General features: G+C 42.6%; 1 protein-coding gene across 1 annotated transcript in view; it reads left to right on the top strand.

The window, feature by feature from the left end:
- The window catches only part of PAPPA (pappalysin 1), a 241,994-nt gene that overhangs the window by 90,082 nt on the left and 125,880 nt on the right, over nt 1-26,032 (top strand). Inside the window, exons 8-9 of the mRNA XM_045791079.2 lie at nt 20,153-20,281; nt 25,414-25,505. Coding sequence (XP_045647035.2) covers nt 20,153-20,281; nt 25,414-25,505 — 221 coding nt within the window. The remainder of the gene's footprint in view (nt 1-20,152; nt 20,282-25,413; nt 25,506-26,032) is intronic.

The raw sequence follows: 26,032 nt of genomic DNA, 5'->3' as shown, positions 1-26,032 counted from the left end.
CAAGTACCTCTCAGAATGAAATATGGGTTCTGGGAATAGTAGAGTAAGCAAAAGGGTTTAGCAAAATCAACAGCTCTCCAGGGTCAGCAGCCGTATCCATAGAAATGCTTACTGTCTCCAGGTACCTTCATGATTTTGAAAGTGTGAAGGGTTCCTGTTTGGTGCTAACACCACTGAAATGACTCAGCTGAATTTCTGTGGATCAGTCTGATGTACACTGGACTTTAAAGAGGGTTGTTACAGTGTCTCTTCACCAGATGTTAAAGAAAACCCACAGAGGTTAAATGATAGACACAGGCTCCATTGATAAATGTGTTCATTCACTCATTCAGTAACAAGTGCCCTACTGCATGTCAGTCTCCATGCTGACCCTGGGATTCTGAATCTTATAGCTGGATAGGAGGGCTAGGCTGAATAATAGCTCAAATAAAAATAGAGTTACAAGCTGAAGATTATTATTATGAGGTTATAATAGAGATTAATCCCTCCTTGAATTAAGGGGGGATATATAGAAGTCAAGACTGGAGAGGTAAACAGAGGCCAGATTACGAAGGGGGTGTGGCCAACATTATGGAGTTTGGGTTTAGTTGTTGGGAAATAGAGGAAAAAACCAATCGGACCTGTGTTTTTTATAAAATTGTTCTGGGTACTGTGTGAAGAAAGGACTGAGGGAGAATGAGAAAGTCCATTTAGAAGTTATTGCTAAAGTCTCAGCCAGAGATTATGACTATTTGCATAGTGATTATTTGCACAGTGAAGTGGATGGGTTAGAGGTATGTTTTAAAAGTAGCATCAACAGTATTCGAGATGTATTGGGTGCAAGGGTTTTAAGAAGGAGCTGTCCAATGACTTTCACATTGCAGGTTTGAGGATTGGGAATGAGGGAAATGTTCTTTCTGGAAATCGAAGAATAGATTTTACTTTAATATGTTATTAGAGGGTGGGGTAAGTCAAGAGTGCCTTTGGAAAACAGCGTGTTAGTGAAATCGGGTTGCAATGAGTGTCTTGATAGCACCTACTTCTTTGTTCTTTTGCGGTTCTCCCTGACGGTAGGTAGGACAGACTGGGCTTCGTTGTGCTGCTCTAATTCCTGATCTTGAAGAAAACAAATATATGAGTAGGAAAGAAGGAAAATAAGAGCCATCAGAGTAATTACAGATGTGGAAAGAATGGAGGAATTTATCTCACACTGGACATTGGCAAGAAGAGAAGGGATAAAATCCATTTAGTCTGTGCTCAGAGATGATGAGAATCCTTAGGGCAGGTCTTGGTGGGTTTATGTTGTGTCTGTTCTAACAGGAACCTCAGACATTACTTTAGAGAGGCTGAATTCGAAATTAAGAGACCTGATTCCCAGGCCAGCATGCAGCTGCCTTGCTGTGTGACTCTGAGTGGGTCCTTCCAATGGTTTGAGCCTCAGCTTCTTCCCCTGGAAAGAATGGGTGATGCTTCCTGTCCGTGCGGTCTCGCAAGGGGTGTCCTGAGAAAAACCAATGAGATAATGGGCTTGCAAGAACACTATGCAGCCCAGGGAACCATAAAGCTTCAAATGTTCGTGATTCTTCCTTTTGTTTGGTTTTCATTAGACTTGTTCTTGGCCAGGGCCAGTCTGGAGAGTATGTGTGAAAGACAAAAACACAGACATGCACAGACACACACATGAAGCCATTTCCCGTGAAACTCGAACCAGAGTTGCTATGGTTCAGTGTTGGATTAGAAGAAAGGAAAGACAAATTGCACTGTAATCACTAACTGACCTAAAGAAAAGAAAAAAGAGAGAGAGAGAAAAGAAGAGAAAAAAAATCCCACTGAAGCACTGGCCTTGGAATCAGGAGACCTGGATTCCAGTACTGATCTCAAATTTTGCTGGGACCATGTCCTGCGACTCCCTCCCTGTGGACCCAAGCCCCGTTCTGTAAAATGCAGGCTTAGGTAGAGGACTGCAGAGCACGTTTTCAGCTCTGACGTTCTGTTCAGACCCTCCTGGGGCTCTCACCTGCTCTGAATGCATCTAATCCTGTGAGGGTGGAGGGAGCAGGTCACCTGTCATATTAGCAAACAGGTCTGCACTGTGGGCTCAGAGACTGGCCATTTCTATTGAAAACCTTCTAGACCCACTGGGGCTCTCAGAACTCCTCACGGACATCCCGTCTCTGTCTTAGAGCCTACCAGGCTCTCCTTTAGGAACAATTTCAGAATGTATCCGTGTGTTTTTCCTGTTCAGTGCCATTTTGACTTGACAGCGAGACCCCAGAGGTGGGTCTAGGTCGTACTTGTCACATGATCCTCAGCTTTTGGTGTGAGGCCAGACATCAAGTACATGGTCGGTAAGTGTAGGTAAATTAAATGCACGCGCGTGTGCACGAATAAACCCTGCGGCAGGTCAATAAAGTCAGAAGTTTCTGATAATACAGATGATACATAGTATAATGGAGGCCTCTCTTGTAACTTCTAAGGTGGATTCGTCACCAGAGGATCAGAAGAGCAAAAGAGAGTCTTGCAGCATGGTCCTTTCTTCTCTTGGGGCTTCAGATCTCTTATCCTTAAAGTGATGGTATTGGGCTGGATGGTGTAAGTCAACCTTCCATTCATCCAGCAGGTGTTTATTTGACACTGTCTTTATAACAGACCATGGGCTAGACAATGGAGATAAATCAACCAGTCAGTAAGGGAGTCCTAGCCCTCTAGAAACTTCATCGACTTAGTATAAGAAGTGAACAAATAAACAAGTGGTCACAAAATAGTGAGAAAGGTGTTGTGGTAAAAGAAGCAGATAGGTAGGAGCTCCCCACTCAGCTTGTAGGCTCAGTGAGCACCTCTGGGAGAGGGGAGCCACCTAAGCCAAGGCTGGGGTATTTAGCGAGGGGGATGAGGTTTAAGAAAGAGAGGTGTAGAGAAGCCAGTAATGATGGTTCTAGAGTGCCATGCCAAAGGGTCTGGGCTTCATCCTGAGGGTGGTGGGGAGCCACAGAGTGTTAGACAAGAAGATCCTGATCAGATTTGGTTATAGGTCAGGTCTTTGGTGATGTGCGGCTCTCACAGTAAATGTAGGGGTAGAGGCACAGATTGGAAATGGCCAGGGAAGTAAGACACTGTTGCCCGAACTGGAATAGGAGACAGGCAAGGTGAGCATGGAGAGAACTGGACACGCTGAGTACTGCTGAGGGGATGGGCATACCTGGTGACTGGCAGAGGGAGGAGGCAGGTGGGTGGGTCCCATCAGATACCTATGGTACTGGCATCTCGGAAACAGGGAATATGGCGGTTGAGGCATATTTGGGTTGGGATGAGAGGAGGACACATTTCAAAGTACTTTCCAGTTGCCAGATATGAATCAGTGGCAGGAACAGAACTAGAGTTCACTCTGAGCCGTAAAATTTCTTCCCTGTGTCGTGATGCGGGAGCAACTGAGGTGAACTTGTGTGTGTGCACATGTGCAGATGTGTGAGTATTCGTGCATGCATGTGCTCGTGTGTGCGCGTACACACATGTGGATGCATGAGTGTGCATGCATGCATGTGTGAGTGTGTGAGTGTGCGTGCATGTGTGCACACACATGTGAACGCATGAGAGTGTGCGTGTGCTGCAGTGGGCAGACAGGACCTGTGAGTCCACCTGTTTTCATCATCCACTGATTCTCAAAGTATAGTCCAGTGTTCTGAAAAGGTCCCCAGGGGGTCGTGGGGTTAATCTTCCGTAGCACTAATACCTATAACGTTACAAGGCATGGGCTTTGTTTTCTACCCAGGATTAATCATTCACTCATGGGCTTTAATACAAGCCAGACACCACCTCACTGTGCCTCACGCGAAGCATGCCAGTCCCCCCCACCCCCGCCATGCTAATGCTGGCTTTCGCATTCTTGTTGTCACAGTGGGAAGTAGGTTTTTTTGCCCCAACTTCGGTATACTATGAACTGAAAAGTTTGGAAACTTCCATCCAAGGATGTTAGTCAAAAATACCAGGAAAGCTGAACTCTGCCATTAATTATCTGTATGACTCGGGGCAATTCATTCCCCTTCTCTGGGCTCTCATGTCCATCCCACAATTAGAAACTTGGAATAAGTGATACCCAAAGCCATCCGGCTCTGTTTCTGCATTTTTGTGTTTCCTTCTTGAGCTAAGCTCCTTGTATACAAACTCAGTCTCCAAAATTTTTAAGCAGAGAGCATTCTGAAGTGCTTAACCCCACTACCGTCTAGGAATTAGCCTCTAAAACTCTCAGACCTGGAAAGAGCATCAAAACACCGGTGCTCTACCAGTGAGAGAATTGAGCCCAGAGAGGGGAGGACACTTCTCCGAGTCACACTGCCATTTGATGGCAGTACAGGGGATTGAACCTCGGGCTCCTGATTCCCAATCCAGATGCTCCTTCCCCCACGTGATGGAGTGCTGGAGTTTGGCCAAACCTTGGGACTCCAATTTGAGTTCGGCTCTCTGTGATCACGGAGAAGTCTCCAATGATGCTCGGGGTGAAATCATAGAAAGCTGACATCAGTAACGTCATGGCAGCTGGCGCTGGTGAGGGGGGTGGTATAGGAAATGAGAGAACACATTTGGCCAAGCTCAGGGTCCACGTGACCCTCTAAGAGCCCTCATTTCAAAACAAACTCAACCTTTTAGGTTCAAGTTCTCCCTCTCGTCAGAAACGTGACTTCCTGCTTCTAAGGAGCAAGGCTTACAAAAGGGCTTAGGAGGGTTCGTGGACATGAAATAGCTCTTACAAAATAGCGTTTTGATGAGTTAAGTGTAAATGAATCAGAAACATAAGGATTACATTTTCCCCAAGTGCACATGGGTTTCAAAATTTGAGGGGAAATGTAGTTTGCTAACTGCACGCCGGCTTTCACCGAACCCAAAGCATTCATGGGGCAGCGGGGGGTTGGGGGGGGGGAGAGAAGAAAGAGAAGCCCAGCCCCCAAATGGTTTTAGATGTGGTGCCAAATTCAAAAATGCTGTTGGGCTTGCCCTCTGCCAGTAATAAAATTGCTGGCCACCCAGAGAGGCTACAGGGAGGAGAAAGGAGATTGCTTTCCCCACTGGCCCCTGGTCCTCAACAACTGTGTTCAGTTAGTGCCCCTCAGTCACCAGCTGTCACTGGGTCCCCGCTCTCGACTCTCTGGCCCCTGCTTGGCCTCGATTTTCACACTGTGCCGCATGCCTTGTTTACCTCCAACTGTAGCTGGTGTTTTGACTCCCAGAGGCCTTGGCGACCAGTCAGCTTGTCACAAACCCCAGCTCTGTAATCAAGAGACCTGTCCATCATCAGCAGGGGTGTTTGGGAAAGCCGTCACACATCGCCTTTGGTTGCATTCAGGAAAAACAAGAGTCCCTTGCAGATCTTTCCTCTCCCCTCTCTTTAATGCTATCCAGGTGTGGCGTCTTCCCCCAACTGGCAAATGTCTTCCCTTCCGATCTGCACCCGACACAAGCAACCAGTTAAATCTCAGCACGGCTGTTACCTTATCCCAGGATTTAGAGCTCTGGATCTTTTATAATTTCCACATTGTCCCTCCATTCTTTCCCTGGTATTTTATTTCATTGCACCAAGAAAGTAGAAAATCATTTCAATTGGTGGTAAAAGATGATTAAAACAAAATAACAAAGGCCTTGGCTGAAAACTGTTAGTTTTATTAAATTTGCTACTGTGTTTTAAATTGGTACCAGGGCAGATCTTTAGACAATTATATCAAAGGCTGCTGGAATTAATCGGTTGCATGTATGCATTTGCTCCTTCCTGAGCTGTGGACAGAGTGGGGGCAGCATTGCAAGCAGGAAAAGAATGAATTTTGTGTTACCTGGGTGAGAGGGCAGACCCTGGCCCCACCGGGAGGGATCCGAATGCCCAGTGGACTTCAGAGCCCTGCCAACACACTCCCATTCATTTCATCCAGACTGTGGGTTGGAGCTCACAGTGGTCGCCAGGAGGAATAAGTGATGGATATTGCCTTGCAATAACAAGACAGAAGTCCGAAGTCTCCCTAAGCCTTTGGCATCCTCCCAGCCACTACTTGCTCCCTGCTCTGTGTTGGTGTTCTGCAAACTCTACCTTAGATTACAGCCTTCCTGTACTGGATTTATCCTTCCTTCTGCCCTTTGAATTCTTTGAGACCGATGATGGTATCTTCCTCTTTGGGAATGACTTCTGCCAGAAACTCCATACATGCTTTTTTTCTTTTTCTTTCTCCTCTCCTCTCCTCTCCTCTCCTCTCCTCTCTCCTCTCTCCTCTCTCCTCTCTCCTCTCTCCTCTCTCCTCTCTCCTCTCTCCTCTCTCCTCTCTCCTCTCCCCTCTCCCCTCTCTCCTCTCTCCTCTCTCCTCTCCTCTCCTCCTCCCTCTCTCTCTCTCTCCCTCCCCCCTTCCTTCTTTCCTTCCTTCCTTCCTTCCTTCCTTCCTTCCTTCCTTCCTTCCTTCCTTCCTTCCTTTTTCTTTTTCAACAGAAGAAAAAAAGGTCCAAAGAGGAGAATTGATTCATCCAAAATCACAACCAGAGTTAATGGAAGAACTATAGTCATTTTTCCTGACATGTAGTCAGGTGGCATCCAGTGATGTCAAACTGTCTTTCAAGCTGTTTTGTTCCCAAGGGCATGTGATGCTCTCCATCCCATATCCTTAACAACCACCCTTGCCCAGTAAAAAATAAAACCAAAGTGCCTCTCAGCCTAGAACAGAAATTAAGTGCTCTCTTAAGAATTCAAGATGAGGGGCGCCTGGGTGGCTCAGTCGGTTGAGCGTCTGCCTTTGGCTCAGGTCATGATCCCAGGGTCCTGGGATTAAGCCCCAGGTCGTCAGGCTCCCTGCTCAGCAGGGAGTCTGCTTTTCCCTCTCCCTCTGCCCCTCCCCCGCTTGCGTGTGTGCATGCGCTCTCTCTCTCTCTCTCTCTCTCTCTCATAAATAAATCTTTTTTAAAAAAAAGAATTCAACGTGATTAAAAAAAAATTCGGGGTGATACCCAGACAACATTGGAATTAAGGAGTATATTGTTATGTGGGACGAAACTGAGTGCATGTAGCCTTAATGTATGACTGTCTCTCTTTTAGGGAAGACTACACAGTGCTTCAGAAGCACTTAGTGAGGAAGGGTATTTTGTCGTAAGTTTTAGTTCTCTTTAAACAAAACAGAATATGGCATCTCACATGGGCCAGCGCTTGGCAGGGACTCAACTTCTTCCTGCTTCATTCATCCTGGGGGCAGTATTTGGTCTCCCTACCACCACCTACTCCGTTCACACCTTCCCCTTAAACCAGTTATCTATACTACTACCAAAATGGTCTTCCACGAAAGAAGTACGATTATGCCATTTGTCTAGAAAGCCGTTATTCTCCTCCTTTTCCTGACTTGGTTTCCCCTTCCCTTTTCCAGTCAAGCCATTAAGCCTCCTTTGGGAAGTCTTCTCAGACTCTTTCCTTCTCAGCCTGGGTCAAACATCACTCCTCTGTGCTCCCATAGCCCCTACACTTTTTAGTCTGTGTTAAAGACATCTGTTTTAGTGTCTTTCTTTTTGCCCAATAGCTTATGAGCACCCTAAAGGCAGGACCGTAGCTTGTTGATCTTCGCATCCCAGACCTACGAGAAGCTGGGAAGACTCAGTGAATGCTATCTGCACAAATAAATGGATGAACAAATGAAATGATATAAACACATTTACCCAGAATTTGAAAAAGTGGTCAAAGCCATAAATGTAATTAGCTAGCATAAAGCTAACTAGCTGCATGTACTTCTCCTGTACCCCTTTTTCACGAACACTAAAGATGAAGTGATACAGATTTGTGTCCTTATATTCATGGAACGTAGTATGTGTTCCCATTTATACATACAGAGATACAGGAAAGGATGCTGACCAGAAGGTTCTTGGTAGCCGCCTCAAGGTAATGGAGTTTGATATGATTTGACTTGATTTTCAGTTCTTTCTTATAGAGCTCTAACTTGTTAAAATAAACATGAGTGATCTTTATGGTTAGGAAAAAATAAAGCAATTATGATAATATGCTGTCACTTCTCAATTAAGAAGAAAAGGTCAGCTCTCACCCTAAAAATATGTTAGAGCTGAAGTGACTTTCCTCTACAACTCTACAGAAGAAATAAAATATAATTCGGTCTGAGTTACAGCTTCGTAAAAGACTTTAGGGCTATGAGAAGGAGCTTGCCTTATCTTCACATAGTTTTAGCCTTCTGTATTTGGATTGGATATTAATTGGATATTGACGTCTTGAGTGTGCTTATCCAAGGAGTCAGCTCAATGTCATGGAAAGGTCAGAGGTTCCAGAGTCAAACACTGTGGTTTAAATTCTGCTTTATAATCATTACCTCCCTGACCTTGGACAGATCACTGCATTATGCTGGACCTCAACTGAACAATGCAAATGAGCTCTACTTTTCAAGTTTATATTAGAAATCGTATGCAGAGACTTGGTGAAGTAGCTGATCTAAAAATATTTCCAGCACAAAACAACTATCCAGATATTCTAGATTCCCATATAACTGATATAACTATCATCCTTTAAAATGGGTGACTGAGATCAGAAAAGCAGAAAAATATGTGGCCAGGGGCAAGACATAAGATGAAACAGAACTAGACAGGTATCCCCGAAGCTGATGTTTTACTGTTGTAGTTGGGATAAGGGAGAACCATCAGTTCTGACAACTGAGTGGATGGAATATTCTTGCTCACCCCATCAGAAGAGATTTAGCCCTTCAAGTTTTCAAGGTGAGGAATGGTAGCTAAGGCCTTCAGAATAAGGTAGGGACCTCTGAAAGTCTCCATGTTGAGTGAAAAGATGTACTTGAGGAAAAATATACATGTGATGTTCTAAACCTCATGAAGATTGAGATTTGAGTTTATACTGTGCAGTATGGTCTGGAAATGCCTGAGTTGGGCAACTACTGAGAAAAAAAGAGAGAGCGAGCAAGGGAAAGAGAGAAAAGAAAACGTTCTAAGTTAGTGATGTTCCAGGGGTACCAAGAAGTAAACATGGAATCACTCTGGAGGAGGATATAGATTTGACCCAGGGGGCACGTGATTCTCACAGATGAAAACCTAATGAACGTGATGAGTTCACATGTCAAAATGGAAAACACAAAAAAAGTAAACGAGACATCCAGAGAAGGGTCAGCAATCAACACCAAGGTTTTTATTGAAGTTTGATCTTGGTAACACGTATGAATATTAATTAGTATTTCAGGATCAATGAGAAAAATAAATAAAATTAGAAAATACAGTCTCTAAAGATTAGAAGGACTGAGTATGGGAAGGAAAGAGCAGAAATCAGGAAATCCGACAAACCCAAATGAAGGCCGGAAAGGAGGAAAATAAACCTGCAAAAAAAAAAAAAAAAAAAGGAATGATACTTGGAAAGCACAAAGGAGATGTGAGAAATAAGTCTAATATAATAGTGATTCCTCTGATCAGATTAAAGTGCCTATGAAGGTTCTCAGGTGGAATTAACTAAAGATAAGTTCACTGAAAGGTAAAAGGTAATGGAGTGGAAAACACTTACCAGGCAAATACTAAGCAAAACAAATTAATATTCATCAGACAAAGGAAATATCGAGGCAAAAAATATTACTAAGATAAAGAGGTCACTGTATAAATGATGAAAGGAAATTATATAATGATTTTGAGCTTAAATATTCCAAATAACATGACCTGAAAATGTATAAATCAAAAATGCCTCTTACCTAAAGAAGTGATAAATCCATAATGATATTTGGATATTTTAACACACCTTTCTCAATGATTAATAGATCAAGCAAGCTAAAATAATGATCTAGAAGATTTGGAACAAAACAAAAACATGTTTCATCTGATGAAAGTGTATAGAAACTTGCCAGTGAATTAAATTATATACATATTTCTTTCTGGGATAACTTTTTAAAATTTTAATTATTTCCCAGAGTCCATAGTCTGTCATGGTTCATTTCCCCCAAACAAACTGAGGGCTTCAGAGGGGAGGGGGATGGGGGATTGGGATAGGCCAGTAATGGGTATTAAGGAGGGCACATATTGCATGGAGCACTGGGTGTTATACGTAAACAATGAATCATGGAACATAACATCAAAAACTAAGGATGTACTGTATGGTGACTAACATAACATAATGCAAAATTATTATTAAAAAATAAAAAAAATAGGGGCGCCTGGGTGGCACAGCGGTTAAGCGTCTGCCTTCGGCTCAGGGAGTGATCCTGGCATTATGGGATCGAGCCCCACATCAGGCTCGTTTGCTATGAGCCTGCTTCTTCCTCTCCCACTCCCCCTGCTTGTGTTCCCTCTCTCGCTGGCTGTCTCTATCTCTGTCAAATAAATAAATAAAATCTTTTTAAATAAATAAATAAATAAATAAATAAATAAATATAAAAATTTAATTAATTACCATGTCGTAGGCCAGAAAACAACAATATCAAAAGAATCAGTATCACATAGAACATTATTTATTTTTTATTTTTTTATTTTTATTTTTTTTTAATTTTATTTATTTATTTGACAGAGAGAGAGACAGCCAGCGAGAGAGGGAACACAAGCAGGGGGAGTGGGAGAGGAAGAAGCAGGCTCACAGCAGAGGAGCCTGATGTGGGGCTCGATCCCAGAACGCCAGGATCACGCCCTGAGCCGAAGGCAGACGCTTAACCACTGTGCCACCCAGGCGCCCCACATTATTTATTTTCTTAGAACATTATTTCTATGAGGCAACACATACATAAGTGAATACATAAGTAAATAGATAATTAAATGAAAAAGGGAAAACTTTTTGGTAAATTAAATATATAACCAAGAAGCAGAGTCTTGTGTAAGCTATTAGCAGACAGAATTCAGCAGTGTATTAAACCCCCCACACTCATGCGAACACGCACACTGTACCTAGGCTGGATTATCCCAGAATGAGAAGAGACTCTAATGTTAGATGGTTTCTGGATTCCAGTAATTCACAATACTAGCATATTAAATGACTTTTTTTGAAAACAAGATTGTCTTACTAGATGCCAAATTTAAGTCTCTTGTTAAAATCAGGCCCCTTCGTACTGTATGGTGACTAACATAATATAATAAAAAATCGTTATTAATAAAAAAAAAAAATAAATAAAATCAGGCCCCTTCACGAGCAAAACAAAACGAAGTTATCTGGGAATAGAAAGGAACATCTTTATCTACTCAAGGGTATGTACTGAAATACAGTAGGTATTGTGCTTAGTGATAAAATATGAGAGATGCTCCTTCTGATCCCAGGGTCAAACCAAGAATTCCTAGTAATCTTTGGTCCTACCTGGCACAGGCGGACAAGAAATATAAGTAAAAATTCTGAGCAGTGTAAATGAAGAAACAAACTATTATTATCCTCACCTATAAGAGAATACATAGAAAATAAGAATCAACAAATTATTAGAACTAACAAAACAATCTGTGAGGACATCTAAATATAATATCAATTTATAAAACTCAGTTATTTTTATCAGCCCCCAAATATGAACATACAATTATAGATATGCATGTAGAAGTGTGTATATATGTGTGTGAGTAGATAGGTTAAAGCTACCATTTATGACAGCTCTGACATCTATAAATGCTTAAAGTTAGGAATATATTCCTAATAAAGTGTCATCCCAATTTTTATGAAGAAAGCTTTAAAACTTTACTGAAACCATAAAAGGAGACCTAAATAAATAAAAAAATAAACCGTCTGTCTAAATGGGAGGATGCAATATCATAAAGATGTCTTTCCTCCTCAAATACATCTATAAATTCAATGAAATTGGAATTAAATCCCAAAAGGCATTTTAAAAAAATGAAACTTTAAATTCACGTGGAAGAGCATAGGGGTCTTTGGAAGGAGAAAACCGAAGTATAGAATGGGCTTATAGTATAAATCAAGACTTTTATAAAGCTAGGGAAATTAAGACAAAGTGCTATTGATAAGATGATTAGAAAAAAATAGACCAATGAAACAAGATAACCCAGAAGCAAACTCATGTAAGTACGGAATGATATACGGCAAAGGTGGTATTACAGTTCTGTGGTGAAAAGATTATTATATTAAAAATTCTGGACAAATAGTTCACCATATTTGAAGGGAAAGCAATCATTACCACACATCACTTTACAAACTACATTGTTTATGATTAAAGCCATACATGTGAAAATAAAAACCATAGAACTATTCAGAGGAAATAGAGGTGACTATTTTATGACCTTGAAGGAAAGAAACATTTATTCAGCAAGGCATAAAAAGCACAAATCATGAAGGACATGATTTAAAAATTCTATTCAACAAAGCAGCATAAACAGAATGAATGAAAGAGGAGTCACAGACTTGGAAATAGTATTTTCAGTAACTTTAATTACAAAGGATTAGTATCCAGTATATGTAAATGTACTTATATAGCAAAAAAAAAAAAAAAAAGAGAGAGAACTCAATTTTAAAAAGCAAAAGTGATGGGGCGCCTGGGTAGCGCAGTCATTAAAGCGTCTGCCTTCGGCTCAGGGCATGATCCTGGCGTTCTGGGATCGAGTCCCACATCGGGCTCCTCCGCTGGGAGCCTGCTTCTTCCTCTCCCACTCCCTCTGCTTGTGTTCCCTCTCTCGCTGGCTGTCTCTCTGTCACATAAATAAATAAAATCTTTAAAAAAAAAAAAAGATGGTTTAAAAAAAAAAAAGCAAAAGTGATGAACAAGCAAGTAACAGCTAGAAATCTACGTGGTCAACAAACACATGAACTGATACTCAGGCCTGTTAGTAATCAGGGAAAGGCAAAATGAAGAAGTAATTAAATGTCATTTAATATCCATCAAATTGGCAAAAAAAATTAAATGTTAGGCAGAATCAAGTGCTGACCAAGACCTGGAGTATCGGGAAGTCTGTTGACAGTATGTTAATTGGTACAACCATTTGGGAGAATAATTTGGCAATAACTACACACTTGCAGATGCGATTACCTTCAACCGAGCAGTACCACTTTAGATACTTCTTTTCAGAAAATCCTTGCTGTCTGTACAAAGGAAAATGAACACAATGTTTACAAGTAACATCATTGGAAATAAACAGGATTAATAATAGTAATAGTTTTATGTCGTCTTTGGAGAAATGTCTGTTCATGTCTTCTGCTCATTTCTTGACTGCAGTTCTTGGTTTTTGGCCTGTTAAGTTTGATAAGTTCTTGATAGATCTTGGATACCAGCCTTTATCTGAAGTGTCATTTGCAAATATCTTCTCCCATTCCGTAGGGTTGCCTTTTAGTTTTGTTGACTGTTTCCTTTGCTGTGCAGAAGCTTTTTATCTTGATGAAGTCCCAGTAGTTCATTTTTGCCTTTTTTCCCCCTACCTTTGGAATTGTGTCTAACAAGAAGTTGCTGCAGCCACGGTCAAAGAGGTCACTGCTTGTATTTGCCTCTAGGATTTCGATGGATTCCTGTCTCACATTTAGGTCTGTTATCCATTTTGAGTTTATTTTCGTGTATGCTATAAGGGAATGGTCCAGTTTCATTCTTCTGCATGTGGCTGTCCAATTTCTTCAACATCATTTGTTGAAGAGACTGTCTTTTTTCCATTGGATATTCTTTCCTGCTTTGTTGAAGATTAGTTGACCATAGATTTGAGGGTCCATTTCTGGGTTCTCTGTTCTGTTCCATTGGTCTATGTGTCTGTTTTTGTGCCAGTACCATACTTTCTTGATGATTACAGCTTTGTAATACAGCTTCAAGTCCAGAATTGTAATGCCTCCAGCTTTGGTTTTCTTTTTCAACATTCCTTTGGCTATTTGGGGTCTTTTCTGGTTCCATACAAATTTTAGGATTGTTTGTTCCAGCTCTGTGAAAAATGCTGATGGTATTTTGATAGGGATTGCAATGAATGTGTAGATTGCTTTGGGCAACATAGACATTTTAACAATATTTGTTCTTCCAACCCATGAGCATGGAATGTTTCTCCATTTCTTTGTGTCTTCCTTAATTTCGTTCATAAATGTTCTATAGTTTTCAGAGTATAGATCCTTTACCTCTTTGGTTAGGTTTATTCCTAGGTATCTTATGGTTTCAGGAATATTACTCAGCCATCAAAAAGAATGAAATATTGCCATTTGCAACGACGTGGATGGAACTAGAGGGTATTATGCTAAGCAAAATAAGTCAGTCAGAGAAAGACAAACCATAATGATTTTACTCACATGTGGAATTTAAGAAACAAAACACATGAACATAGGGGAAGGGAAGGAGAAAGAAAATAAGATGAAAATTGAGAGGGAGACAAACCATAAGAGACTCTGAGCTCTAGAAAACAAACTGAGGGTTGCTGAAGGGGAGGTGAGTGGGGGAATGGGGTAACTGGGTTACGGGCATTAAGGAGGGCACTTGATGCAATGAGCACTGCATGTTATAGGCAACCAATGAACCACTAAATTCTACCTCTGAAGCTAATAAAAAAAATAAATTAAAAAATTAATAGTAATAATAATAGAAACAAACTAGGTGTCCATCAAGAAAAGAATGGTCAAATACAAAACAGTATATTCATACAATAAAATACTTATGTCAGTGAAAATAATGAGGTAGGTTTGCATGTATCAATATGTGTGATCTCAAAAATAACGCTGGGCAAAAAAAAAAATGCCAGCTGCGTACTGATAAATATGGCATTAGAACATTTATGAAATTTAAAATATGCAAAAGAGTACCTGTGTATAAAAAGTATAAAAACATTCATGATAGAGAGGGAAGAACACACAGGTGGATTGAAAGCAAATATACAAAACAGTATATCTTATTTCTTTTTACAACAAAAATAAGAGATGAAGAAAATACGACAGTATTACAATTTGACAAATCTGGGTAGTGAGCCTTCCAAGGACATTTTTTATAGTGTTCTCTATACTTGACTGTATAACTGATATATTTTCTAATTGAAACAATAATAATGGTATGTGTAAAGTCCTTTGGCAAATCATCTCAGGCTCAAAAAGCGACTGTTTTCCTTCTCGTCCCATTCTTGACTGGAAGTTGGCGTACGAAGTGCCCGGGTATTACCCTCTGATTCTCAGCCCAAGGCAGAACTGGAAGATTTGGACTCTTCCTGAGCCAGAGGCATCCTAGGTGGTCCCCCCACCACGTCTTCTAGCTCAGACGATCTGGGTGGTGAATCCTGAACTACACCCATTCTCAGTGCACAAGTCTAACTGCTGAGGCAGCTTCTAGCTGGTAGAAAAGATGCAACATTACATTTCTCATGAAATTAGAACTATGCACTGCAGAGCTGATCATCTGCCCAGATTCCCATTTCACAGATGAAGAAGTGGATGGTCAGAGAAGAGAAATGGCTTGTGATAGTGGTAGTGGTAAAGGCAATGTTTGTCTTTCTCCTAACGTTTAGAACCTTCCAAGGGGTCTTTGTATGTGGACTCTACTTGGTTCAAAACTAGGTCTTTTTATCTTCTGTTCTGCAGTATTTTCTCGTTCACAACCTCCAGAAAGTGCTGTCTTGCGATGGAGTTAGACGTGGCTCAAGTCTCCGTCCCCAAAAGCCGTAGAGTAACCTTCCCATGTATGACTTTCTTCATCTGAAAGGAGGGATTATCATAATTATTCAAGGAAATATTGTTTTGGTTAAATGAGATGATTCATAGAAAGTGCCTGGCGTGTGATAAATAGGCAACAAATGAAAATGACAATTGCTATTATTGTGGGAGAAGGAGTTTCAAAAAAGCATGACACAGTTAGTTACACAGACTGTGGAAGGACAGAGTGTGATCAGTGAATGGTATGATATAGAAACAATAGGGCGTCAGTAAGTGGGAGTCAAGGGGCTTTAGAGAGTGTTTCCTGGAAGCAGCAAAGTGGGATGCTTCCATATTGCAGTGAGGCTCTCTGTCCCTCTTTTCGTGCATGGGACAAGAATCATATATCCTACTTAAACGATAGAAGAACAGACCCAAAGAAGTGAAGTGACTTACCTGTAGATTTCAGATGGGTTTTAATGGACCAATCACAATATGAACTACACACCAACACTTTAAGAAATACTCATTTTCGCCAAAAGCCAGGTCAGATGGTGCTTAGCCTCCTTATGGATATTTGTGTACATAATAATATTTTTAAGATAATGATTTCATAATCTGTAACTAAATTTTACTGAAATGCTGAGCTGCAGGCAGCATTGGCTGGCTCAGTTGGTAGAGCGTGTGACTCTTGATCTTGGGGGTGTAGGTTCGAGCCCCACATTGGATGTAGAGATCACTTCAAATCTTCAAAAAATAAAAAAGACTGGGCTCCAGATCTCGTATACATTACCATCAATGTGACATTTCTGAGGATAAACACTGAAAAATCATAGCAGGTAAAAATGCCACTAGTTTTGTTTATAATTGCCAGAAATGGAAACCCAAGGCTGCTGTATCACTTGAGACATTTGTGAAAGAACAATGCTAACTGCTAACAGTGTTTGTTTGTTTGTTTTTTTAAGTCATACAAAAGATGCATAAAGTAACTGCTCAAAAGTAGCCAGGCAATCTCATCCCATTTCAGTACTGCAGTTTTAATTTATTAGCTGGACACGTGAAATTAATCTGAGATGCAGTTTGAGGAATTGACCATTAAATTCCAGTGGCGGTTAGCTTTAAAAAAAATAAATGACACTCAGAATTCTATGAAAGAAATCAGAAATGATGCAATTTATCATGTTTCAGATGAAGTGGTAACATTTTAGTTCCCAGCAAAGAGTAAATAGGGAGTTTGGGCTTGGCAGTATGCCCCCCTCACTGCTCTAAAGAAGACTTTGAGCTGGCTTTGGACCTCGGAATATTCTGATGGTATTAGCAAGCCTGGAAAAGGGAAAAGGGAAAAGCTGTTCATATGTCAAGGTTGAGATATTGGCAGCAGCAGGGATGTAGAGGGAATGACGTGGAAGCTTTTGGGGTGTGGGAAAGGTGACGGGGTTTAGGGTCTGCATGGAGGTGGGAGATGCAGGGGAGGTAGGAATTCAAGTGACAGCATAAGGCATTCCAGATTTTAGGAGCAGCTAACAGGAACAACTTGACATCAATGTCCCACTTTTAGACTATCCATGAAATAGGTCCTCACCTCCAGCAAAGCCTTCAGAGGCCACTAGCCCGTCCTTCCGAAGGAGTTCTATTCTACCAAGATTCTTTAGAAAGGGGCCCTCATTTGGCATTAATTTGATTTCAACTCGGAGAAAATGTAGTTTTATCACAAGGATTCTTCAGTGGAAAAACAATACTTTTAATAGCAGTGGTACTGTTCTCCCCCCTTCTCTACCATTTTACCAAGGGAGTGACTTGGGTTTCTATTGTCCTATCTGAAAACTTGGGAAACAACCCCCGCTTCAAAGAGCTGCTGTCGGGCTTCCATGAGATAAGGATACATAAGCCATGCACACACAGTTGGAAGAAGGAGGCTTATCAAGGTCTTCCTCCCAATCAGATGTGTTGTGCGTGATGCTAGTGGGTGAGAAGGAGGTGTGGGTGGAAGTTATGGGGAGACAGATTTTGCCCCAGGGTAAGACAAACCTTCTGGGATCCAGAATTTTCAGAAGTTGGAATAGCCACGTGGAGTGAGAGCAAGCTGCAGGCATTGAGGGTCGTGTAGCCAAATGACGTGGTAGAAAAGAGAATTTCCACTAAGCTGTGGTGCACACGATAGCTGGTGGCCCCACTTTCATGGGTTTGCCTAACCAAGGTTACGTGTGGCTGTCGCTCCATCCCTTCTACCAAAGAGAGCATAGCAGAACTCCAGTGAACACGAATATTGACATTTAAGCATTCATGGTAATGGGTTAATATTTATTAACTATCAGAGGCTGGGCACATATGTGCTTTCTATGTGTTCTCACATTCAGTCTGTAGGAAATTGCTGTGAGGTCGGGTTGATGACTAATTCGAAATAGGCTCAGAGCAGTGAAACACCTGCCTTTGACTTCTCAGCGTGTTGAAGTGATGAAGCCAGGGTAGAAACACATGTTTGCTTGCCTCTGACTTGTGTTTATGGAGAAGCAGGAGGAGGAAGAGGGGAGGGGGGAGGGCAGTGTAGGGGGAAGGAGGGAAACGTTCACCAATATGAGCAGAGCACCTTAAATATTATCAGCCATAAATCATTTGTGACACACACTACAAATGAAAAACACAATGGAGAGAAGTACTTTGCACACCCTCCTGCTTGCCGCAGAAGTGCTCCATCTGCTTCAGACGGTGGCCATATGCCCCCAGTGGCCTGCGATGTGGCCTGAAGAAAATTTCTTACTTTATTTCATAACACAGCCATATTTGTTTAGTGTAAAACATGCCTCCATATTTTAGAGGAGAACGGACATACCACAGAATGCACGTCTTCTTTATCTCGTGCCTCTGTGTGTAACCCGGGAAATCCACCCTCGCCGCCGCCACAATATTTCAGTTTTAGAAGCACCACCAGAGAATGTATACGTTTGTTAGTCTAGAGGTGGGTAAAATATCTAATAAACATTTTTAAAAAGAAGAAAGAAAGCCCATGTCTCCAAATCAGCATCCCAGAAGTTTCCAAGGCAACAGTTACTCTTACATTCATACGAATAATAGTTCAAGATTTCTATGCATTTTACCTACCGAACTTTGGTTGACAGAACACTGATGGAATCCCCAGGGACTTCTGGTTTACCCCCCCCCCCCCATATTGCTTTCTGCTCCAGCACTGCCAAAACAAACTCTCTTTTGGGTAACATCCAGCATTCTCAGAAGGTTGTATTCCTCACTAGAGTCCTTCAGTGCTCATAAACTCATACTCATCGCTGTGTTGCGAGTCAGGAGACGTTGTCTGCCCATTGCCTCTGCACCTGTTACCTTATTGGCCTTATCCAAACAGCCCCAGCCCTAACAGCAGCTGAAACAACAGATGGGCAGGAGAACTTGAGATTTTTTGTCATCATCCTTTTGTTTATGAAACCCCCCCCCCAACTCTGGAATCTAATAGGAATTCTCATCATTATCATTTTTGTGGGTTTTTTTTTCCCATGGTACTTTTTTATTATTAAAAAGTAAATAATTAATGCAGAGGGAGATAAAAAGGGAAATAACATCGCCCTTTGAAAATGGTCAAAGAAGAAATGGGCATTGTGATTTGGTGACGTGGAACTGACACAAATGTGGCTCTGCCTTGGAGGATAATTGGCAGTAGCCAGGTTTGATGGCTGGATGAATTCGAGCAGGGAGCTGAAAGGCGCTGAGGAAGGGGAGCGGGGGATCTGGAGTAAGGTTGAGCGTGAGGAAGTGGGAGCAGACATTGCACTGGGAGGTCTTGAGAGCAGAGGGGAGACGCAGGCTAGGCAAATTGAGAATCTGGCAGTCACCAGTGCCTGCAATTGTAATTTCAGGACAGAATCCCCCCTTGCAAGGGATGAGATTATTAAAACAGGCCTCAACTAGGGATTAGGGGGCTAGAATGCAGGCTGTTACATAGTAGCCTATGATCATAAGCAAGTTGATGAACCTCTCTATGCATCAGATTTATCATCTGTGAAATAAACATGAAAACACTAGTGCCTGTGTAGGGTTGCTTTGATCCTCAAATGAGAAAATACATGCAGTGTGTTTCACCCCAAGCCTGATATTCAGTTATTGGCTGCTGCAGTTGTTACTGTTTTAGTCAAGAGCGAGGGACAGAGAAGAGCACGAGGTGGAGAGGAGGACACTCGCTGGATGTGCAGCATAAGGAAGGGGCTTGCTCATGGGATGGGGTTTCTGTTCAGTGCCTAACATGAGGGGGAAAGATCAGACCAATGCCTAGAGAATCTGGCATGATATTTTCAACTCTGTCTGCTTATCCCATTTCGTTTTCCTGGATGACATTCTCCGAAACACCTTCATTATGAACCACGTACCATCCGGTTCTTATCCACCATGGTTATCATAAAGGTTAAATTAAAGATAAAAGTACCTGGTAATATTCACAGTTGTCTGTCATTTGATGCCAGTCATTATTGCTGTACATTTTGGCGTGGTGCATCCTGCATAGGACAGCTCCTCAACCACAGTAGACAATACAAATTATTGGATAACGTAATATGCATGCGACTTCAAACGTAAGCAAGGCTGGTAGAACATACTCAAGGGGATCAATTTCGTCTGCCCCCAGCCTTGTGTCTGTGTAGCTGATGGTCTTTGTTAATAGCCTCCTTTGTTTCCCAGGGATCTCAGTCTCGGCAGTCTGTACCACTACTGGGTCATCAGCATTTCGGGAGGTGAAGAGAGTGAGCCATCGCCTGCTGCCGTATACATCCACGGAAGTGGGTACTGTGGTGATGGCATTATCCAGAAGTAAGTAGATCTAACTAATGAAAGGGGAGGGGGTGATGCTCATGAGGCCTGGTCGGGGTGCTATCCAGAAGAGCTTGTGGGAGACTCTTCAATGTGGGAGCTGTGAGTTCCCAGCAGTCACTAGCAGTCTGTTGATTTGTCTGCAAGTAGTTTGCTGGCCTCAAAGGAAAAGCAGTAATTCTTTTTCAAACATGTATATTTCTCAAGTATGTAATACAATATGTGATTCTGACAGAGCTACCATTGTGCACTTCCTACCGGTAAGCTCTTACTCTTCATCCTTTTATGGCTACTGCAAGGATTCGACTTGTCTTTTCCACTCCAGCCGGCATTCAGTTAACAGGACACAGGGCATTCGGGTCAAAACACTTTTACATTCTTTGCTGGTTAAGCATTTAAATTTGTTAAAACTGCATATTTATTTGTTATTTCTGTTGTATCATCTTGTATGAACAATTTGCAAAATGGGTTAAAGGCTCATAAAAATAACAAAATTTCTAACGCCCTATGATGTCGAAACCATAAATAGTAAACAGTACTCCAGAGTGAATACTGAATGTGACCGTAAATAAGTAGAGGGAGGCAAAGGCACGAGAAAGTGTAAAGACTCCACATGAGCAGCCAAAAAGGAAAAGCATGAGTAGAGAGTACGAAGCCACATGTCTACACTAGTGGATTTTATTGGGTCATCAGTCCATTTAGCACCTTGTCCACAGGGCGAGATATTGCACAACTTTGAAATAGGGGCAAGAAGCCATCAAGACTTTTGCATTGTTTTTAAAAATATATTTTGTTTTGAAGTAAACCTTGAGGGGTGCCTGGGTAGCTCAGTCGGTTAAGCATGTGCCTTCTGCTCAGTTTGTGATCCTGGGGTCCTGGGATTGAGCCCCACATGGGGGTCCTTGCTTGGCAGGGACCCTGCTTCTCCCTCTCCCTCTGCCGCTCCCCCTGCTTGTGCTCTCTCTTTGTCAAATAAGTAAACAAAATCTTAAAAAAATTGGTAAAAGTAAACCTTTGAGTTTTTTTCCCTCCCACACTAGCACAAAAATGTTTTCTGGCTACAAAACAGAATAGTTTTGTCCCGGGAGGTGAAAAAGAGACCAGAAACCGTTCACAGTTAAGTTGCTTATTGCTGAAATTGTGTTCCTTACTGTTGATGTGGTTGCAAGTTACACTATTGCTAAGAGACTTTTAAAACTATGGACCGATTTAATGACAAACGTCACACGTAGAGAGGGCAAACCCACTATTGGCGAAATCCCTTCATTAAATGGCGCTGTTGGGTGTCACATAATATCTGAGCAATGTGGAACTGCCGTGGCTGTTTCTTAGGGGGAGGGGCTCTGTAAAGAGCATTTGTTTCACAGTTGGATGAAACCGCTGATGTGTAGACCATGAATCATAGGTGTAGCACATATGAAAGAGAAGTGCTAGATGAGTCTTCCTTTCAGTTCATCATCGACTCGAGTGCTAGAGGGGAAAAGTGATTTCATTTGGGACCGTTGATTTTGTGGTATGTGATATAAACTGGAAACGTGCTTCGAGATCAAAGGACCAGCCAGGAGCACAGCAGGGATAACCCAGTTGTGCAAGTAAAGCATTTGCTCGTGAATACGCATCCACACAGACGTCAGAAAGCAGTTTGCTTTCTGGTGGTGACTTAGTATGGAAGGAAAGATTGAATGTTGCTGTAGGCTCAGATGACGGCCAGCGTGTTAGTCTTTTCAATTGGCTGTGCAGAAACATAGTATGTACAAGTTTCTGCTACCCCATAGCCTGAAGCATATAAGCTGTTATAAGAAAGGTACTAACTCAAGTTTTGGGGATAAGAAAGGGCTTTTTCTTTTAATGTTAGCACTGGCAAGGCCAGTAATGATTATTTGCACAATTTCAAGAGGCTTGCTCAGGTGACGTATCTCGGGGGTATATATTCATGTCTTCACTGTCCTGCAACTATAATTTGAAAGCTGACTTGTCAAGATTTTAATATTGAGGAGATCACGTAAGGACTTTTAAGTGTGGAGTTATGGTGCAAACCACCTGATTGCCAAGAATTTGACTTGTCAAGCATGGAAGATAAAGGTCCTCATTTGTCAGAGAATGAAACTCATGATGTGCTGTTGGGTGTGTTTAAAATCCTATCCAAACGCAGCAACCCAACATGAAGTTTCCAGTGCTTAATGTAACACAACTGGGGAAAGGGAAGCCATTCACCATTCTCTCCCACATTAAGACATCAACTTCAGGCTCTTGACACAGCTGTTGTCTGATGGAATACTGAGCAACTGAGCAAGGCAGTCTCCAGGGAGAGTGCCCCATCATTTGTGGGTCCAAGATGGAGCTGCGTATCTAGAAGATCCAGGAAACACTTGCGGTCATTGCTGACAACCCATAATTGTGATTTGGGATTTTCTAATTTAGCACAAAGAATTAAAAAAAAAAAAAAACTCGCCAGATGTGGAACCTGACCGACAACTCTGTCCATTTCGGAGCCAGATAGAGCTGCATTGGTAAAACGCTGCGAACAATAGCATTTCTCTTGCTGATCTAAAACTATTATTTTTTATTTTATTATTATTAATATAAGTAGTGTTTTCAGTAATGTTTTTTAGTATTTTTACCTAGGATGGGTATCCTACACAGACATCACTCAAGTTACCAAATAGTTGTTGACATGCTTTGTAGAAAACCAAATGCAGCTTACGGATGGTTCCCTAGGAAAAAACAAACAAAAACTTTGAGGAAAAGGAGGAATGTCATCCTAGCTAATTGGATTTTTCATGGGATGATACGTGCTGATTCGCTATATACATTTAAGGGAATTTACAAAGATATTCAGATAGGCTCAACACTTAATGAGGCCCCAATGGATGAAAGCATACAATGATATTATTCATAAGTATTTATTGAGCTTCCCCTATGCACGAGCATTGGGCTACACCATTATCTCCTTGGGTCCTTCTGACAACCGTATGAAATAGGTTCTTTACAGCAACTTCACAGAAGAAGCAGCTGATGTACAAAGACGGACGTGACCTTCTGGAGCCTACACACCCAGTAAAGGGCGGAACCAAGATGCGAACCCAGGGCCCGTGTTCTCATTTGGATTCGCCGTCGCCTTGCTGTGTCACCACCAGCCCTGCAAGACGAACGAGTGAGGGAGTAGCTACGTGCTCTCTGCTGTATCCCAGGCACTGTGCCAGGCATTGTGGGGTTAGGATGACAAAGACTGTCTTGCCTTCGACATCTGAAAGCCCAGTATAGGGGGCTGTCAGGTAAACGGGCAGAGGTGGTCAGCGTGACAAGTGCTGTGATAGATGGAGCCTGGTGTCTTTGGACACAGAGAAGACGGCCACTCACTCCAGCTTGGGAGGTCAAAGGAGGTTTCTCGGAAGCTCTCTGTGTAATGACGGATCTGCCATGCCTAGAAGATATTTGTGGTGACATTAATGTTTTGCTTAAACCAGTAGAACGTAGTGTTTGGGTGGTGAGGGAAGGCGGGTTACATGTGTTCTTTGTGGCTTTGGGAAACCAGCCCAGGTTAAAAAAAAAAAAAAAAAAAAAAACTCTCCCTAGATAACCCATGAGATAGCTATGAACACAAGGCTATCACCAATTTCCAGCACTCGAGATTCACTGGCAGAGATTGGAAATATGGGCCCAGCTAGGAACGTGGACTTCTCTCCTCCTCAGCTCGTGCATTCGTAGACAGGAGAGAACTTGAGAGGCTCTTCAGAAATCCATGCAGTGGCCCAGCCGTCTCAAGGATGGATTGCAAGGCACCGTCCTGCCACTCTGACACTTCCTAAAAGCAACAGGCATCGCCCAGTGTTAACGGCCCGGGCGAAAGGAAAAGTCTGAGGCCTCTCCCATGCTTTGACAGGTCCCAGCTGGTCTCTGGGGAGGGAGGGACAGCTGCCGCACACTCTGCAAAGACCTCCCAGGACTGGTGGGAACAGGAACCCTGCTCCCCTGAGCATCTACTATCTGTCATGCGCCGTGCCAGCCATGTTAACGTTCCATCCCGTTCTAGCGCCAGCTCTGAGGAGCGGGTATGGTTATCTCCATTTGAACCTGTGGGAACACGGACACTCGGCATCTGGAATCATGTGGTGCAGTGGATTCTTCTGCAGTGATGGAAGGATGTTCTGTGCTGTCCAGTCCACTGGCCACTAGCTACATACCACCTGCAGCTATCGAGGGCTTAACATGTGGCCACTGTGACTAAGGAATAGCATTTTAAATTATTTTTAGTCTTTATTGATTTAAATGGTCCCATCAAGATTAGGAGACTCGTCTGAGATCACACAGCTGGTTTGGAGTAAGAGGCTCTAAACCCAAGTGTTCTGTTTCTCAAAGGATGGGAGTTTTCCAGGTGGTGATAATCCATTCAGTGTTTCAGCTCCTCCTCCTCGTCTCCTCAGTCCAGCATTGCTCAGTTTCTGTCCATCCCAGCTTCTGCAGAACCACCCTGAGGTGATAGAAATAATTCCTAAAAAATAAAACGAAACGAACAAACAAGAGGAGACACTTTTATTTTCTAGCAGCATAGTTCCCATGGGTCTTGGAGTTCCTCACACCGTGAAATGACACGCCGGATGGAGAGAGCAATATTTTCTAGTGAAAGGAAGACCAGACCCAAGCATGTGACTGGGAAAAAAAAAAAAGTCTTTATTTTTAAGTTCACGGTTGGGGGGAGCGTGGGGAACAGGGAGGAGGGTAAGGTAGGGCATAGTGAAGAACAGAATTGATATTTCAGAAGCTCAGAAATTTCCTTCCAATCCACCATTTTAAAATGGTGGCGAGATCTTCCAGACATGGGAGCAAGGTCGGTTCCTTCATCCCTTCATCCATTCCTTTCTCCCATCTGGCTTAAGTGACAAGATCTCGGAGAACAGGTTTGAAGCAGGAACTCTGCTTTGCTGTGGGAAGCACAAAATAAGGCAAAGGTAATAGAGACCCTATTACACACGTGTATCTGTATACATCTCTGAGGAAGAAGAAATGGACACTCAGGGTCAGGGACTAGCCTGAGGCCTCTTGGAAAGTTCACGGCCTGGGGAGGGACTCTCCTGGGGGCGCTGTGGTTCTGAAGGTGCTCTGATAAATCTCTCTTCTGTTTCCGTCTGCAGGAGCCAAGGTGAAGAGTGCGATGACATGAATAAGCTCAGTGGTGACGGCTGCTCCCTCTTCTGCCGACGGGAAGACTCCTTCAATTGCATCGGTAAGTCCGTGTCACTTCTTGGGGCTTAGCTGGAGAAGGGGACTCTGCAGGCCAGTCAGGTCAGTAACACAGTAGTGAGGACTAATGCTGATTTACTCCTTCGTATTACAAACATTCGCTGATTGCCTCCTGTGGGCCAGACCGTGTTTGAGGCACCGGGGAACACAGCAATGGGAAACACACAAAAAACGGCCCAATGCTCCTGCCCGCAAGGAGCTTCTGTTCCCTCCTGTGCGTGACAGCACCGCTGCTGGTGACTCCTTTCCAAGCTAGCTGCTTCCTGCGGTACCTCATTGCTCTTCTTCACGCCACCTCTCCAGAAGGGTGATGAGTATAGACTTTTCAGGCTTGTATTCTCGCTTTAGAGATGAGAAAAATCAAGAGCCAGAGAGATGATGAAAGTGGTGTGGAATCTCATGGGTTAGAAGTGATTGGAGACAGAACCAGGGCTTGAACCTGGTTCTTCAGCACGAGCCGAGCTCCTCGTGCTGCGCAACCTCCAGCCAAGATCTGGGAACCCCGGCAGT

This window comes from Ursus americanus, chromosome 18 (assembly GCF_024610735.1).
Source record: "Ursus americanus isolate L20-20 chromosome 18, mUrsAme1.1.p, whole genome shotgun sequence".
NCBI lineage: Eukaryota > Metazoa > Chordata > Mammalia > Carnivora > Ursidae > Ursus > Ursus americanus.
The sequence above is the reverse complement of the archived record's forward strand: the minus strand, read 5'-3'. Positions and strand labels throughout refer to the sequence as shown.